We start from the raw sequence: 19,253 nt of genomic DNA on the forward strand, positions 1-19,253 counted from the left end.
CAGATGTTTTTAAAGCAAATATTTAAGTCTGATGTTAAATTCTCTTAACATAAAGAAGGATGTTAAAGGATTTCTCAAAAACCTCAGATTTGGTTTTGGTTTTTTATAAGGTGGTGAGAAGAAACAGTTTGATGACCCTTAAGCACAATGATCTCCATTTACATGCACTTTATAAACTCTCACCTGCTTTACCAAAGCATCCTGCCCCTGCCAAAATAAAGTATTTTCTGGGGGGGGGAAAAAAAAAAAAAAAAAAAAAGAAAAAAGGTCAGTCCTGTGCCTCTCTGCTAATGTCTGGGACTTTTTGTGAGGTGTTCAACAGCAAACATTTGGATTTGACTTGGGCCCACATAAATGACAGCAGTACTGAGAACTTACTTGCCAGAACCCATTCAGTTATTATCTCAAAACAACATCAGACATTCAAATGTGACATGGGATGATCACACCACAGGAACTAGATGTGAGCAGGCTGGAGATAAGAGAATATGAACTTCATGGATTTTTCCACCTCCTCCTTTCCTACTCCCCACTCATCCATATTAAGTCTGGTGCTTTTCTCCCTGCATAATCTGATTCAGCTCACTAAAACAATGAAGAACTAACTCAGCAAAAGAGTTCATAGTCTTCCATCTGTTTAGTGAATTAAATCAGTTCTTCAAGGGCTTACAAAGATGACAGAGAGAAAAAGAGAAAGACTGTAAATCTTGAAGCAGGGAGGAAAACGGGGGGAGCAGAACTGCCTTTTTGGGTGGCACTAACTTGGTACATGGATTGAGACATGTTTCTTGTTACCTACTCTTTCTGACTCATTACAACACTACAGCCATTCTCCCCCAAGGCTGTTGCCCCTGAGATTGTGCAGAACAGGGGATGGAAAATCTAATGAGATAGTACTCCTGATGTAAATAGTATTCCCATTAGTTGAGGAGAGGAGTGGTTCAGAGTCAGTTTCTCTCTGATCTGGCACATTTTAGGCCTAACATTGGGCCTACAATGTTGAGTTAAAGAACAGAAGACTGCTGGGTTGCAGCATATCCAGGATCATCCTGTCTTTCTGCTCCTCTAGATACAGAATTATAAGGTATCATTTGACTCTTTGGCAATTTAGCATATGGCTAAATTTAGCAGTGGCATGGCCATTATGGGGTGGCAGTTATGTAAAACAGCAAAGCCATTCTGTCCCACTGCTCCAGGACAGAAGAAATTTACAATTTATGCTCTGGATAGACTATGAGGAAAAGTCACTCAGTTCTCATCATTAGATCCCTCACTGCCCATGCATAACAAATCCTTTCATTTAATGTATCTTCAACATTTAGTTGCTCTCAATTAGGAGCAGACATTCAGCCACAACCATCCCATTGCAGGCCCTGGAGATCCTGCTTCTTCACTGCTCTTAGTCCAGACATCTCCAAGAATGCAAAAGGAATGCAAAACAACCCCTGTCCCCACCTGGGCATCATGTACAGCTGCTCTGTTCAGTATTGCAAAGGGAGGTCAGGTCATTGAGAATGGCTGATGTTTGGGAGATCCAAGTCCATGCAATCTAGAGGTAGAAAGATTTTTGGGACATAGCTTGCCTTTTCATCAAGGCAGAGAATTTTAACGAACATAACCTAAGGAAAAGCTCATCCTCTTAACTGAGCAGTGCCTGCAGATAGTCTATGTCCCCATTAATGTAGCTAATCTGTACATTCCTGAAATTATGTCTATAGGCAAAGGGGAACACAAACTGTTGTGCTGCTTCCTGCCCAGATCTGCAGTGTGTTTTTGGTAAACAATGGACTGGAGTGGGGCTGGAGACGCAGCTCTCTTTAGTAACTAAAGTTCACTTTTCAGCTGTTTCTATGGCTGCCACACATGGCTCCTTGACTGGTTTTGTTCCAGTGCCTCAATGCTCTGCATAATTCTTGCTCAGAGGAGCTCTCCCAGCCATGCCAGTGACACTACTCAAGTAAATAAAAATATTCAAGAAGGTTTATATGTCTGCACCTCAGTGATTTATCTTAGTCTTCCTTTTCTTCCCAGATGTACTGGGAGGTTACACCAAGGCTACTGGTTTCTATGTCCCAGAGCTAAGAAAAAGTATCCGAGATAACTGAAACCAAGAAGACTAGTACTTGAACACAGTAAATTACTTGCTTTCCCAATTCTTCCAGGAGGAATTCTATGAGAAATTTCACAGTGACTGCAGTTGGGAAAGAGGTCTCTGATTTCCCCATGTATCCCCATCAGCACTCACCTCAGATTAGCTTTCCTTCTTATGGTCTGTCAGCAGCCTTGAGATCAAGGAGATTTAAACACTGTGGAAACTCATTAATGAGCCAGGACTCTCTGCAACAGCTGGACCAAAAATGGACTACATTTGGCTGCATCTTAATTCTCTGCCATCTCCCCTCTGCTCATCAACACCTGCCCACATTTGGGATGCTGTGTAAGACCCCTGAATTCAGCTCTAAGCAACCAGTCTGCAATGCACATGTCTAATGCTCTGCTGGTGTGGAACCAGTATGCTGGTAATCCTGTTAGTAATGGCAGAAGCTCCCTCTAGGAAATTATCACAAATAGTCTTAAACAATTCCTTTTGTTGACAACTCTATCCAAGAAACCATCTTCCCTGGAGACTTCACTCAACTTTTGACTAATCCCCTCCTTCCCTCAGGAGCTCTTTTGTTGAGGGAGATTGTAGGCATACCCCAGGAAAGACAGGTCTCTGTAAGCCTTGGATGAGCCTCCACATTCTTTCAATTGTCAGTCCCCATCTGTCCTGTTTGTACATCGATCTTCTGGTCCAGGGAGCTCTCTATTAAGTGACACATGGCTGAGTATATTCTGCAAGTCCAGTGTCCAGACTGTGCTGTTACCTCTTCATTGCCAAGCCAATCCTTCTGACACTGCTTTCTGAAAAACAAAAGGCAGGACATCTGCACAATTTCATTCCCTTCTACTGAAAGGTGACTTTTGAAAAACATACACAACACCCCTCAAACTGTGTCCTTGTTTTATAATCTCAAAGACTTTTCTTCATTTTGTCAATATAAGTAGTTATTTCAAAGGTCCTTGGTGTAAGAGAGGGTACAATCTGCCCCTATTGCAGAGGAATTCTATCAGGGGAAAAATCCATGGCCTAAGTCCTGAATCAAAAAGAAAAATAAATCCCAATCACAAATATTCTGCAGGGTTAGTGCCTTCAGTTATTCTGCTTGTCAAAAGCTGGTTTAAAACAGGCTCTTCTCTTCCTATAGATTCAACTACACTTAGCTGGTACAGTATCACATATATGTAGGAGGTGCAGCATTAAATATCTGAATATTTATTTTGAGAGGCAGAATGAGAACAGTAGCAGATTCCAATGACCCATATGTTCCTCCTCAGCAGGTAGAGGGAAAGTGGTGGGTGGAATAGGGCAGAAAATGGGTGGAGTGTTGGCATGGAGTATAAATTACCCCGGAATAGACAACTGACAGTATCTCATCTTTTCCTGAAACCAGAAGGAGAGCAAGGAGGAGTCTCTGATGATGTTTTGTCCCTTGTTGTGTTGCTCAGGGCCCATGGATTCAAGATGGAGCCTAGTATGTTTAGTTTTTTGGTTTTGTCTATTTTCGTAACTTAGGCTGGCAAAGGAAGGAAGGCTGGCCAGTTTCATTATGTTCCCAGGAAATTCCATTCTCTCATGTGCCAGCTTGAGGCTGTTGTGCTTTAGATGCCTATCTGCCTCTCATTAGTTTTGAAAAAGCATACAGAAGCCCCTGCTTTCCATTGGTAGCCTATTAAAATGACCAAAAAAAAAAATACTGTTTCATTTATAATCTTGCTTGCATGTCTGAATCCAGATGCCTTTTTTAAAAAGAGAATTAATAATATGAACACTATCACATATAGAATGTTTTCCTGCAATGAACTGCAGAAGAAAACTTGAGTTGACATTTAAGCTTGTCTAGCATGCTTTGTAAGCACCTAAAAAAAGGTACACAATCATTTTGAGGACAGGTTAATATATAACAAAAAATGTTAAGAGTTTCTCCTAGTAGTTGCAAGTTTTCGCTATTTTAAATTATATATTTGTGAAATGCTCTGTAAATAATTTAAAATGGGCCAAATCCAAGTTCATAGAACATTGATGCATGAGTGCCCTCCTCAAGTGAGTTGTCCTAGAAGCCTTAGTGGAACTGACAGCCAGCTTTTCTGGCAGGATTAGTTCCTGTCTGATCACAGAGAGGGAAAAGCCATCCTGTCTGCGCTCAGCTGAGCAGGTGAGCAGGGAAGGCATTCAAGCTGCTTCCAAAACCCAATCTGGTCACAGCACTGGCAATGTCAGGTCTTTCTTAAAAGGATTCCAGGCTGGCCTCTCTGCCTGCTGTTGTCTACATGATGAGTGCAGAAGGGGTAGAGAGGCTATGTCCAGGCACTGAGTGCTGGGACCTGGTCCTATAGCAGGTACATGCCATCTACATGCATTTGAAAGCACAGATGGTAGCTGGGGTGTGTCCTGCTATCCTAAGGTTGCCTCTTAGCTTGGCAGACAGTAAGACAGTCAAGCTAATTTGGCCTCAAAATCAGTTTCCAGGTCTGCCCTGCAAGCACAGACCCAGCAGTAGCACTGACAGGACACATGCTGCTAACAAATGCACAAAGTAAACAAAGAGGATATAATAAAAGGATATTTTCTGGTAATTTTTTTTTAATAACAGTGATTTTAAGTGACCTTTTGGTCTTCTGTAACAAAAAGATGAAAAATATTGATGTTGAAGCATAATTCTGAAACCTGACATTAAAATAGTGATTAATTAAATCCAAAGATAGTACAAGATAAGGAGATTTTGCCTAGCTCTGCTCAGGTTCCAATGTGTGTGAAATCAAAACAAGTAAGCTATGAAATGTGAACTCAGTAGGCAAGGGCAAAGGAGAACAAAGCAATTTGGTCAGTTTAAGCAATGGGGAAATGAAGCAATACTTTGACTGGGGAGGCATTGGAGGAAAGGGCACTGGTCTGAGACTTGGCAATATGACAAAACAAATTCAAAGCTCCCATGATACCACTGAACATTGTTCATTGGGGGCCATTGGCTTGCTGATCTCTTCTCTCTGAATGTGAGATTTCCCACTTTGTTCTCACCCTGGATGTGATCATCCAGCCCTGAGTATCAAGTCTATTTTCCCACCTTCAGTACACGAACGAATTCATATCCTAAAGGTGATGGCAGCAGCTTTGACAATGGCAACTACGTGCTTACCTAAGAATTATTCAATCATCCATGATTTCTACCAAAACTTGCTTGAACCTCCTGAGACACGGCCTTTTCGGTAAGAAGCAAATAGGTCACAGATTTCAGGTTGCAGTCTCACCCCTGGAACTGTGAGCACTGATTGTCCTGTGGAAAAATCAGGTTAAAGAGAAAGCTGCAAAAGGGTCCTTTTCCTTCATTGTACTACTTTCTTAATGCTCTCCTGTGACATTAGCTGCAATATAATCTAATTCAAGATCCCATTTCTCACAGCTGCATTCTTCTGATTGTTTTTGGAAAATTATTTCTTTAATCTAGACACTCTTCTCTAGAAATCTCATCTGCAGTTTCTTTTCTTTTTTTCATTTTCTTTTTCTTGGAGCAACCAGCAAAATACTATTTGGTAGAACAGTGGTAGGAAGGCAACCTGCTAATCAAAAGGATTCAAATGGATCTGCGCACTGCCAAGCTCTCTCCTTCCCACCCAGCAGAGGGGAAAAAAAGAAAAAGAAAAAAGAGATAGAGCGAAGGCACAGAGCTTCTCTCCTTCAGCAATCTCACAAATGCAAAACCTTCCACTCCAGTGACTCCTCATTAACTTACCAAATCTGACAGTCTAATTATCGTAGCTGCTTCACGCTTAGAATAAATAAATACTAAAGTGGGTGTTTAAAGAAATTGAGCAGTGAAATTCAGTCATCTAGACAGTCAATAGAGAGTTTATTTTAAATTTTTATATTCTTATGTATTTATATCATTTTCGGAAAGATAATGAGATAGTTGTCTTTCAGGCTAATTGAGTTCCTATGCTTATGGTTGCTTGCTGTCACAATCTCAAACTTAGCTTTAACTTTTGTGCCTTAGAAATCTGATCACTACCTCCCCATTTACTCTTTTCTGCTGATAACTGGGTGAAGTCACAAGTGCACCTGAGGATGGGAAATGACTATGTGAGACTTTCAGTCTGGATGTCTTTTCACAGCAAACAAGACAACTAAATCTTTTCAGATTTGCATTTAAGAGTGTTAAAGGGAAAATGGAAGTTAAAGAAACCTCAGCTATAACTTGCAATTAGACAAAACACAGAAAAACATCTGCAAACCTCTGATGCAATAGTGTCTGCCTCCACGAATGGTATTAACAGCACTCCCCCCAAGAGTGGTTTGTCTCCCTGAACAATAAGACCTTTATAGAGATTCTCTGGCCTGAGATCAATGGGAGTCAGAGCATTTGATCCATGTCTGTAGGACTTTGTTTCCGCAAGTCATGTGGGCCAAACTTTGCGCCAGTTGCTTTTGCAAGAGCAGGAGCTGGGGAGTGAGCAAAGGAAATTTTCCTTTTTCCCATCTTCCCCTTTGCCCCATGCTCCTAAACAGTGCCCAGCACAATGCCTGCCCCAGGACAGCATGCAGGGAAGAGCTTCAACAGGGCAACATGTCGAGGGCCCTGTGCACTTGGCAAGCATCTGCTGTGATGTTGCAACAACTCTTTCCTAGGGTGGTGAGTTAATGACAAAATACAAAACTTTCATGTCCTGTCAGTATGAAGGCAAGCACATCTTCCACCACTGTGGGGATCACACCAGGTGAAGTGTGGAGTGGTTTCCTGAGTTAAGTGAAGATTTGTTTTATCACCTCACAGATAAGAATGCTTCTGGCTTAGGAGGGGCAGCTGATTTCCTGCTCATCACCAGCTTTGGTTTATTCCTGTATTAAGACACATTATAAACCAGAATAATACACCTGGTAGGAACTTTCTAGGTGTCTGTATCTGACTTACAGTGAAGGATATCTGTTTGCTGTGTACAGAGGTCACAAAGCGGAGTGGTAAAAAAAATCAAGTGACTGTATGAACCTTTTAGCTATGTAGGAGAACCTAGGGCAACCAGCCAACCCAAACAAGGGATGATGAAAGCCAGCTCTTCTTTATATGTCCCCTGCAATAACATTTACCAGTGCTGGCTAATCCCAACAGTAATGGGATTTTGGTAGGCAATGGCTTGCAGCCTTAACCTCCTCATTGCCCACACTTACTTACTTGCTTTGTTTTAGTTTAGATGCAACAGACATTAAAATGACTGTCAAGATCAAGCCTCCCTCCTCTTCCTCTTTGTCTCTGAAAGGCTGAATAGTGGGCTGTTTCAGGAGAAATGGTACCGTGTCTTCATCACCTGGTGCACTGATTTTGAGTTGCTGGGGGAGATAACAATTAGAGACCAATTGTACCCCAAAAAAGCAAGTACCTCCTAGTCAAAGCTGAGATCCTATCCATGCAACACACAGTCCTCCTCATGGAGCATGTACTGGAATTTTCTAACTGCCGTGCTGAGGGTATGGCCAGGGTTGAATGTCTCCTCACTGAGAGAAAGGTCTCTCCTGAGACTGGACATTGTCTGGTGGGGAAAGGATCTGAGCTGCCCTGTGCCTGGGTGCCTGGGTGGTTTGGCCAGAGCTCTTCTTGCAGTATGTTTTCTTGGAAATGCACTGTTGATAACCCCAAATCCCACTGCTTACCTTCCCTTCTTGCAAGCCTGCTCTAAAGCATCAGAGGGAAAAAGAGAGGGAAAACAAACCAAATCTATAACCAAGAATAATAAGCTGCAATTGTTACTGTGTCTGACCTGTCTGGCAACAGAGTGAGATACCTCCTTGGAAGGCCCTTTTGCACTTCAGGACTGACACTGAGTTGAGAGCACAGCTCATGCTTTCTTGATTCAAGGATCTCGTCTTTCTTCCAGGAGGGATTAATTGGACAGAAAACATTCTGCTTTAGCAGGTGGCAAAGGGTTAGAATGAAGTTTTATCAGAGCTGCTGCAGTGCAGGGCTGCACTGCACAAAGATAATTGTCTCAGGATTGGCTCTGGCTAGAAAAAGGACAGCAAATGCTCCAGTTTTACAAAAGGTTGCCACTGCCACCTCTTAGGCTACTAGCCTAAAGGAAAGGAAGGTGAAAAAACCCCTGAACCTCTCTCTGTTTTTATATCCAGAGGTGCTGGTGGCACACGTAGAATTAAGGCCACGAATGATGAGTGAGGTTTGAACCTGGGCCTCAGGAATCCCCTTCTAGAGCTACAGGCACAGGAATGAGCAGCTGTAGGAGAGGCCCATCTGTGGGCCAGCCCCACTCAGAGGACAGAGAACCTTCTTCCTCCCTTCGAGCACAGGCTACTCTTTTTTCCCAGCACTTTTTGCTCAGATGAGCATAGCAACAGCAACCTATTCCACTCTGTAGGAGCTGCTCTCAAGGAAGCAAAGAGCTCTGTGCTCCCTCTCCCCCTTCCCAGGGGCAGCAGCCAGCCTCTAACCATTAACATTCCCCCTAGGAATCAGAAACATGCTATTTGGAGGGGTACTTAACTTCGAAACAGTGATTTCTCCAATTATTTTTTCCCAAGGACTGACCTTTGAAAAACATCCTCTAGCTTCCAGCTTGTCATAACAACTTATAAAAAGGACAGTTATAGATACAATTATTTCATAAAAACAGAGAATAATTTCTTATGAGAGCCTTTTATTTTTTCAAATGTTGTTTCCCTCTTACTCTCTCACACAACTTGGGATTAACCCCCTCTTCTTTCACCTTTCATCTCCAGATCATATCTGCCCTTCTGCTTTAACTTTCCCTTTCAGAGGATGGCAACTAATAGCCAGCATCCTCCAGAACAAAGTGGGAACAGAATATATTTAAAATCTGCACTGTTATCATAGCAACAAGAATTTTAAAATGATACAGTTAAATTCCAAAAGAGTGTTATGCCAAAGTGACACAAGAGAGCAAATGTCTTAAACAATTATGGCAATAGGAATGGCTACATGGGGAATTATTCAGAATAGCCTAAATTTTACAGGCTTAATGAGTCACTCATGAATATGGTCTTGCATGATTGTACTGTACTTGTTTCAGCCCTGTGCACTTTGATTCTGTTCTCAACACATTGGTTGCTATGATAACGCCATGCAGTTTCCTGTCCACACGACACTTCTTGCTGCAATATGGGGGATAATAAATACGGGATGGTGCCTAAACCCAGGTGAAAGGAATCTGTCCCCTCACTGGCAGCATATCAGAGAGATTGACACATTATGCCAATCTGTTTTCTCATTCCTTCTATTTCTCCTCACTCTCTCCCTTTCTCTCACACTGTCTGTCTCTGTACCTGTTTTTTTCCTCTCTCTCCCTCTCTCTCTCTCTCAGCACTGACACTTTCATCTTCTCCCTTGGGGATTGGAGATGTCACTGCGGGAAGTGCTTGTCCGCCTCTCTGGCAGCAGCAGAGCCCTGTGGCTTTGACAAACCTCATTTAATTGGGAGGAAGCCAGGAGGGTTTGAAAGAACTGAAACATCCACGAAACTCCTTTTATCAGGCATAATTTAAACTCTGCATGGAAAAAACCCTATATGTATAAAGAAAAGTCAACTTCCCTCCTGCTGTGCGTGCTCCCCTCCTCCCCCCCCGGCACAGGCAGGCTCCTGCGAGATTCCATCTTTTCATTTTTCTAAAAGTGTCAAAGTAGATTTGTGCTCTGTGGCTGGGTGAACAGAAAAGGAATGCAGATGTCTCTCACTCAAGCACATACACACACAGAGCACCTTCTGAAGGGCAGCAGTTTGGGGGATTGGGACAGATGCTAGCTGGCTGCTTCTCCACTTGGGATGTGTCACAGGAGCCAGAAATTTGGTTTTCCAATAGCCTGACAACACAGTCCATGAAGACTTTTTCTTAATTGCCCCTATCTTAAAAAACACCACCAAACTAACTAGTGTACAGGGTGCCCAGGAGGCAACAGGGAATGCAAGGTCCCTTTGGCCTGCAGCCCAATAGGAGCAAGCTTTCCCTAGTGAGGAGCAGAACTGCAGCTTGGGAGACCCTGTATTTTTTGTCAGCTCAGGCCAGGAGAGGCACAACTGTGTGTGCAGCTGTGTGCTTAAGAGAAGGGAGCAAGGTAAAACTGAGGGAGAACTGGTGTGACAGGGGACAAGGAACAGCTGTCTCAACATCAAAAGGGAGTGGGAGGAGTAGTCCAAGGGAACTGGGGCTAGCACACCATGCTGAGCAGATGGGAATTCAGGACATCAGGAGGGACCAGCGGGTGAGTTACACTGAACACACAGTGTGAGCTGGGGAGATGTCCAGGCCCTTGGGGTTACTGAATGGGGGAGAGATGACCTGTCAAAGCATATACACCTCTGCTTTGCAGAGGGCCATGGCAGCAGCCCATCAAGGTCCCCTTCTAGTATTAACACAGTGGTCAAGTGGAAGAAAACAGAAAAACAAGTTGTCAAATTTGCCACGGGATGTAAACTTTGCAGCTCATAGGAGTGGGAAGGAAGTGTAGACAGAAAAGAGAGACATCCAGGTGAATGGCAGAGACTTTCAAAACAGAGAGGAAACTCACAGTAAATAGCACGTGCAGCAGCTCTTTCTTAGTGAGATGAAACTGAGAGTTAACTTACCAGCAGGAACCTGATAGAGCTGAGGAGGCAGAGGGCTGAAGAAGCTATGAAGAAGCGCATCTTGTGCAGAGATTCGGCCTCGAGGGAAGGCTGTGAGCATCCTGGAGGCCAAATTCTCTGCTGCTGGCACCCTGCTCATCCTAGGAAAACAGAAGAAAAAATAGCATAGGAGATGAGGATGAGCCAGAAAGCTGGAACCAGAACATGACCCAGCCCTTCTCACCTTGTGGCAAAGATAGTGGAGGGACACAGGGAGCTGGATAAACCCACCCAGCTATATAGCTTTGCAGGACATTTGCTTTTCCATCTGAGTTTGACTGTGTTGGGGTATATGCATCCAGGATTTCAGCTCAAACTCATGTTTACAGACAAATTTTGAAAACCAATTTCTGGTTTTTAAAAAGAAGGTTGTAAGTGAAAGGGGAAATGATGCTGAGGAGACTGTATTTTACGTGATGTAACCGTAATATCAGAGTTTGGTGGTACCAGTGTACAGTGACAATCCAAATGTAGAAAATAACATGACTGACCCAATGAGAAGACTAGAGGTCAACCCTAATAAACCTAAAGAAAATACCATTTCCTTTTCTCCTACCCCAGTACCAGTAGTGCAGCTGGTTGTAAAATGTGTTGGGGATTCACAGAGAAGACTCTGTTTCTCAGGATGAGTGCTTAAAATAAATGTGATACACATATGCTTCATGCCCAGCAAATACCAATGCCAAGTGGCTGCTCCCTAGAGGAGCACACAGCTGGGGACGAGGAAGTAGAAGAGCGAAAACAAACCAACAAGGAAACAAATAAAAATAGTCATTTAGTTTTACAGCTTTTACTTTGTTTGTTTGTTCTGATCACATTTCAGCTTCAGAGCATGGCCTGTTGCGCTTCCTCCCTTGGCCCCCAGTGGTGCTTCCCCTCCAAGTGACATCAGGGGCTGGGATCCCCCTGCTCCTACACTCCCCCTCCCTATACAGGGCATTCAACATGCTGACATTTTTGTTTGGAGGAGATAAAATGTAAAATATAAAAGAAGAGGAAAAAACACCAAGACAGAAGGAGAGAAAGAGACCCTGTGAAACAAATTTGTAGAAGGTATCTGGCCTCACTGTGGTAGATAATTGCTGAATTTTCACCTAGAGAAAAACAGCTCAAGCCACCGCTTCCTTGGGCACCAGGGATGGGACAGGGAGCCAAAGCATCCAAAACAGGCCTCTTGCTAGAGCTGTATGACAGGCTGCCCTTGTCTTGGCACGGTCTTACTGGAGACCTTCTGCCCCCTGGGTCCCTGTTGCTGCAGGCTCCCACTCTGGGCAGCGACACAGTTCTGTGCCTCCCAAAATGGCTCAGGCTTCCTGGTGGTGGCCAAGCTCTGTGGAGAGCTCCCCTTTGATTTCTTAATTGTCCATGGAGAGTCATGGCTGAGCGGTCTGCATGAAGCAGCTCTTTCCTTTTCCCAAGCTGAGCATTCCAAGGCAGTTATTTGGCCATGGCAGCACCAGGCAGCTCTAAGGCAGAGCTGGAGCTGGCCCACATTCAGCCCAGATCTCTGCCATGGAGATGCTAGGCCAGCCCCTTGGTTTGACCTGTAATGGAGTCTGTCAAAGGATTATGGCCAAAATGCAGAAGTGCAATATAGCACAGTCACAAGGAATATACTTATTTCTTTGTTCAGGCTGAGAGAGGATTTGTTCTGTTCCAGGACCTGCATTATAAGGGTTTGGGACATATTGAGCTTTCTGTTTCTCAAGCTGTGCGTGACAATGGCTGGCATTTCAGTAACCTGTGCTTTGCTGAAAACTTTAGCATGTTTGTTCAGCCATTTAGAACAGCATCTGGGAAATCCTGCTCTGAAGAGCAGTACACTTCCCTCCTAGTAGGGCTGGATCCCAAGCAATCAGCTGAACAGATAATAAACAGCAATGAAAAATGTGGTTATGTCCTCAAAGGATATTTGATTATTGGCATCTTCATGTACCCAATCTTGAGGACAAATCCTGTCTTGCCTTTTCCTACACATCTATAAAACCCGCTATGTGCCTCAAAATCAGTTTAGGGGGATTTGATTTGAATCCCTCAGCTAGGTGAGGGCACTTTGTCTGATTATAAATTTCTTTCACTGATACATATATACACTCTGTGTGTGTGTGTTTGTGTGTGCCTGAAAAAATACTCCCTTCCCTTTGCACACTAGGGAGTGATTCAGCAGTGCTGGTGTGTCTGTTCTGTGTGTGTAACCATGGCCTTCATCTCATAGCTTTGGTCACTAAGAATGTGATTTTTCCCCTCCTAGCTAATCACAAGATTATTTCATTGTCTCATGAAAATGCTGTCCTAGCATGTCTTCCTTACCGCTGTTGAGCAACATTCCTACAGTCTGTTTTCAAAAATGAAAATTGGGACAGTGTGAAGTCTGTCCTCAGTCTGGGCAAGAGGGCCTGGGAAAATATGACCTTCTCAATTGAACTGTGCCCCACAAAAAGCTGCACACAAAGTCATTGAATCACTGCCTATCTCAGAATAATCACTACTCCTCTGAGAATAATAAACCCACTATGTGCCTACCTTTGCTGCGATCTCTCAAAATCAGTTGCTTAACTGATGTTAGATCTGCTTGTTACTACAGAGCCACCCTGCTCTTCCTGAGCTTGCCAAAAGAGCTCATTTCAAGTTAAATGATTGCATAAAGAAACAAATAAACCCAGAGGCAATTTTGACATTGCTGTTATAGGTAGCTTACCTGTCACAGATGACTCGGAGTCTCTGAGGTCTCCTGGAAGCAACCAGTTCTAGAAAGTGTAATAATCAATCACAAGATTAAATGAAAATCAAGCCAAAACCCATTCTCTGAGCCCCTACAAAAAAATGTGCTCAGAATTTTAAAGGGCCCTATAGAATTTATCATCTTATTATTTATAAATATACTTTATTCCTACAGGACTTGAGTACCTGCATTGATCTTAATAAGGCTGTTCCAGTTCTGTAACCCTTTCCTTTCATATATGTGTGAGTATAGGCCTTGGACCTCCTCCTGTTACAGTGTGAGTCTTAGCTTTGAGATCAATAAAAGCAGTATCAGTCCCTAAAGCCTTCACACAAAGGAAGCAAAAAGAAGTTTGCAGGCCTGAATCCCCAGTCAATTGTCTTGACTTTCCAAGGAGCTGCTGAGCTTCACATATTGCCCCCATGGGTACATGGGGCTTTTCTACATGGATGCAGCAGTAACACTGGGGATGGAGACAAAGCACTTTGATCCCACTCTCTTCTTGCCCACAGCTCTCACTAAGTTAGTTGTTTGTCCAGTTAACCATGCTCATGGAGGCTTTGTAACTTGCTGATTATTGTGATCTCTATCAGACTGGAACTTGGCAGAGTTTGTAGTTTTGAGAAGTCCTTGATATTTTTCAAGGACGTATTTTTAAACTTTGTGGTAAATATAGAGGAATATATTCCTCAAATGCTCCATTGTAAAGCATGAATTTTCTCAGGCTTAGATACAAATGAATGGCTTAAGCCTGGAAAATTTCCCCGTAGAGCTGATGAACAGAGAGATTTTTTTGCAATCAGAAAGGCTGCAATTTCTACCCACCTACATTTTCCTGAGCACTGTTTCTGACAGCAGAGAATGAACAGTGGCACTCTAGTCATGGGAAGGAGAGCAGGAAGGGTGGTGTCCACCCCTCTTCCAGCTCAGCCTGGACAAGCATTCCCCACAGCAGGGAGACCACCAGGAGGCAAGCAGCACTGGTCTGCTGCCAGCAGACTCAGAGCTCGGCTGGGGTTGATGCTGCACCCTTCAAGAGCATCTGCCCTCCCTGCCTGCCTGGAAGCACCAGGCACTTCATTCAGGAGCTGCCTGCTGCAGTCCAAGTGGGAGTCCCCTCTGCTTCTGCCTGCGCAGCTATTTCCAGAGTGCCAGACCCAGCGTCTGACTTGATGCACAAACAACTTGAAAAAGTGCAAATGACTGAACTTCCAGCCCTTGACCTTTCCAGCAGCAATCTTGCGCCATTAAACCAGGCAAGCAGGTTGTTAAACCTCTCACAGGGTAAGTAACAGTGCAGAAATGAATTGTTCTCCTACACCCAAATACTAAGGTAATTTCTAGAGCAGTAAATGGGAATATAACTTGGGATGGCATTCATGGCTGTTTATGTGCCAGAGCACTGGCATATCACCAATACACATAAGTTATATATTAGCATCTTGAATACTCCCTTCCCAAATAAGTCACCAAGACTGGCAGAACACTCCTCTTGGATCACTAGTAACGTTTTCACTGATCATCTTTCCTTTTCTTTGCCCCCTTGACTATAGTAAAAGTGTAGAAATAAATTACCGATGTAAAATTTCCAGATAGAATAGAAGGAAAACAATTTTAAAAATTGTTTGGAAAGGCAAAAAATTTTTCTGTATGCGGTAGAAATTTTTGCCTCTTCACAGAGTTGGCCAAAATCTTTCAGATGTGGTAACTTTCTGTCAGAAAAATTTGATTTGTGAGATGAAAACATTTTATGACAATATATCCATTTCATTAAATATTAGTAAAAATGCCAAGATTACTTAAGTACTGTACTGAAATCTTTTAACATTAGTATTTTTAATGAGTTTAACACAGAATTTAAAAAATGTTCATTTGGTAACAGCAGGGCAAAACATTTCAATGATACCTTAGTGAAATGTCACTTTGTTTTTGCAGAGTGTATTTTCAGGATTAACATTCCAAAAAAGAAAATAGGATTTTCTTTACATTAGAAATAGAAATATCAGCTTGCTTACTGGGAACTGGGAGGAATACCTGAATTATAAAGTTTGCTGGCTTGAGCAAGCCTCTTGACTTAAATTTATCTTTTATGTAACCTGGAGATTAATAATTATCTGCAAGGGGTAGTGTAAGAGCCAGTGAGCCAACTACTCCTGTCCCTGTCCAAACACATCCCTCAGTGAAGAATTCAGCTTGAGTGAGGACTGCCAAATTTGCCACTTTGTATACAGAGCTTTGATTATAAATGGAAGATATGGGTAAGAAAACAGTGTGTCTCTGCTCAAGGATTTAATACAGTTAACTAATGCACTTTAAATCAGTTCAAATTAATCTCCTGACTGACCACATATAGACAAATCCTTAGAGAACTCCGAGGCCCCATTGTGTTGAGCAAGGTAGAAACAGAGCAGTAAATATTTTCCCTACTGTAAGATTAAGAACAATCTAAAATTGTAAACCACTGTAAACAGCTACTCCATAAAGGTAAGCGATAAAGAATATTTAGATCATTCAAAACAGCGGATGAACTACTGATTTCATCATCTCACAATGATGATGTAGACATAAAATGATGGGATTGTGTAGGGCTGATTGGCTTTTTTAACAGTATGAGTAGATCTGAAAGGTAGCACGTAGGTTTGTTATTTTCTATCCTTATGCAAGGTAGAGTGTGCTAATGAGGAAATACCTTCCTATTCGAAAACCCAGGTGGAAGTGGCTAATGAACTGATAATGAGGCAAGCAAGCCAAAGGACAAAAGTCAAACTTTCCTAATTGATTAAGAGAGAGAAAAAGGATACCAAGTATTGCTGGATGAAGGCAGTGGGGTTGCAGGCTCACAGAGAAAATGTCTCTCATTAGTGAAATCTCTGTGGCTTCAGGACAGGAGCAGAGCTCTGTCTGTGTGGCAGGCTGGAAACTGCAGGCTGTGCCCACTGGCACACAGATGGGAAGTTTCCCTACACCCTGGCTAGCACACATTGCACATTGGTTACAGCACTGCTCTTCCCTTTGAGATCAAAGCCGCATGCAGTTCATTATGACAATAAAAATTTTATCGTTTTAGCATTCAGTTTTCAACCATCCCATGTGTTAAATGAAACATCAACATAAAAAGTGAAATTACAAAAAAAACCCCCAAAGCACTCGGAATGCAGACTTCATCTGCATTTTCACAAATGTCACGGGAAGTTTGCATTTCAGGGCCTGCTGCTTGTTGCCTCCATCTGCTGGTGACATTGTGGAAACGCAACAGACACTGAAAACACGTACCTGGGAGCACAAGTTGACTCTGGAAAGCTTCTAAATCTCATACTAAAGCCGGCAGATACGTGAAACACTAGGCTTTATTTGAAAGTCACTGCTGCATCTGAAAAGGCCTCGTGTGAAACCTGCATCTGCTCTGTGAGGTGATATTACCTGGCACAGGCAAGTTCATCATTCAGCCTGTGCAATAAATCAAGGAGTAAAGCTCACTCTCAGTTCATCATGTTATAGATAGATATGCACTGCTCCCCACTCTTTGGAACCCAAATTTCAGAAAAAGGAAATAAAAACTAACTTGGTACATTGGGCGCTCCAGTATTCCCAGTTCAGCAAAAGCACTAGCTTAATGTCATGGGCTGTGATTCCTAATCCTTTCCTGCCCTTGACCCCTGCTGTCTAGATTCAAACTTGTAACCATTAATGGGGCTGGATCAAAACACTGGCCTTCTGGTGTCACCAGTGGTGTTTAGAGGGGATTTAAACTCACTGCTTTTCAGCGCAGTGAAATGAACACAGCAGTAGATTAATGCAAGGATTTGAGCTCACTCAGCATGAGAGCTTTCAAAAATAGTGTTAACAGAGCTGCAACTGCCTCTTTCAGGGGAAGCAAAATGAGGGAACAGAACAAATGAACAAACACAGGGCAAAGCCTTGTCACTATGGTAGGGCTGGTAAGCCTGGGGAGCCAGGGAGACAGCCAGTGAGTGTGCTGAGATGTGGGGCAGGAGCTCTCCCAGTCCTTCGTGTTCTTCAGGGAATGGCTCTCCAACCTGCTTGCAGGCCCTATGACTGCACATAATTCCCTACCCCACGTGTCTCTCCTGCAGAGCGAAGGTGACATCACAAGCTGTAGGGCTGGCCACAAATGGGTTACTCACCCATCCTTCCCATTCACCTGGAGTCAGGTTGAGACTTTGGCAAACTGTAGGGAATGGGCATGAGACTGTTCTTGAACTTTGTGCAAGACACCGAGGTAGGGTAGTCAAAAACGCCTTTGCACATTTCATCCCTTGCCAGCTGCCTATAGAGGAGGCAGAGGAGCTGCTTTTCCTCCAGCTGCCCTGTGTGTGCCTGACTCACAAGCCCACAGCCCATGCTGTATCATTTCCAGACTGCAGCAGGATGTGCTCAAGCCCACAGCAGTGACAGGAAAACATCTAAAGGTTTCCAGCTTTTATTTCAAAGATTCCTACTAACCCACCTGGCCCAGGAACCCTTCCAGTAACAATCTCAGTCTGGGGCTGAGCCTACACTGCTGAATCCAGTGGGAGTTTTGCCATCAACTTCAATGAGAATAGGATCACACCTCAGTGCTTTGTTTTGCCCGTGTTCATTCCTTGCCGCGGGCAGGAACCTGTTTGTTTGTTTGCTGCCTGTGCTCAGTGTGAACATCAATAGGACTAGCTAAAAGAATTCATACCATCAGATTTGGGGAAGAGCTCCAAAGTTTGTTTGCTTATCTGAACCAACCCAGGCACCCAGATTCGCACAAATGGTCTGGGAATAACCTCAGGAGAGAAGGTTTTCTCAGGCTGACTCCACAGATTGTATTCGGGTTGAGCGTGTCCTGGGGGGGAACAGCATTTGTGCTTCAGGGAAGGAGGGGAAGTGCCCAGAAGCATATAAATGGCATTTAGCTTTAAACAAAGAGACTAATTTGTCTTCTTACCAGCAGTCTCATCAAAAAGTGAATTGATTTAGTTCATGAGTAGGGCAAATAGTCAAACTTTAAACTATCCTTCTTCTGTCCAGACTGGTTTGTGTAAGCCAAGTGCTTGGTTCCTGTATGTGGCTGGAACAGTTCACAGCCCCTTAGGCTCTCAAGAGGGGAAAGGGATATTGCCTATTCAGCTAACACAGCCATTGCCCCAAACATTGACCTAGCACCTTCCATGTGTTTGCCGGCTCTGTGGGATGCTCCAATAGAAGTGTCCTCTGAGTCCTGCATTTCTGCCTGGTCCAGCCACAAAAGGCACCAGCATCCCAGTATCACAGCACAGGTCAATTATGCCCCTCTGGAGCCCACTAGGGAAACTTTCTATCAAGTCTGAAAACAAGTCAGACTTGAAAACTGCTTATGATTACTCGACTTCGCTGCTGTCCAGGTGCCTGTCCTCTCCTTCCCAGCCCTGCCACTGGCACCCTCCAGAGCAGCAGAGGACAGCACTGCTACTCAGACAAAAGAGAGCTGAGGAAATCACTACTCAGAGCAGTTCTAGGCACTCACATTCTTTGTTGTCTGTGCAAGTGTCTTTGCTAACATAGCCTTAACACTTGCCTTTCTAGGTTGTTCCTCTACATAGCACCAGGATACTTAACCATCATCACTCAGAGTTTGCATGTTTGTGTGTTTGAGGCTATGTATTATCAGATGACCGATGTAAAAAAATTCTTTGATTAGTTCCTCCCACACATGAGCATTTCTGTGTCTCCCAGACTACTCTTCTCAACTTGTAGACTATCCAGCCAGGCCTTCTACAAGTTAGAGAAGAAAATGCTTCCTCCAGCTGTCTGCTCTGTGCTTGCTTGCCATCCAAATTAA

General features: G+C 43.4%; 1 protein-coding gene across 1 annotated transcript in view; it reads right to left on the reverse strand.

Moving 5' to 3' along the window:
* Positions 1-613: 613 nt before the first annotated feature.
* Positions 614-19,253, reverse strand: part of CDK15 (cyclin dependent kinase 15) — a 38,850-nt gene continuing 20,210 nt past the window's right edge. The window contains exons 11-14 of the mRNA XM_041473600.1: positions 13,421-13,469; positions 10,684-10,823; positions 5,238-5,375; positions 614-2,904 (exon numbers count right to left, since the gene is read on the reverse strand). Coding sequence (XP_041329534.1) covers positions 5,266-5,375; positions 10,684-10,823; positions 13,421-13,469 — 299 coding nt within the window. The 3' untranslated portion in view covers positions 614-2,904; positions 5,238-5,265. The remainder of the gene's footprint in view (positions 2,905-5,237; positions 5,376-10,683; positions 10,824-13,420; positions 13,470-19,253) is intronic.

Source organism: Pyrgilauda ruficollis, unplaced genomic scaffold (genome assembly GCF_017590135.1).
Source record: "Pyrgilauda ruficollis isolate IOZ18807 unplaced genomic scaffold, ASM1759013v1 scaffold3, whole genome shotgun sequence".
Lineage (NCBI taxonomy): Eukaryota > Metazoa > Chordata > Aves > Passeriformes > Passeridae > Pyrgilauda > Pyrgilauda ruficollis.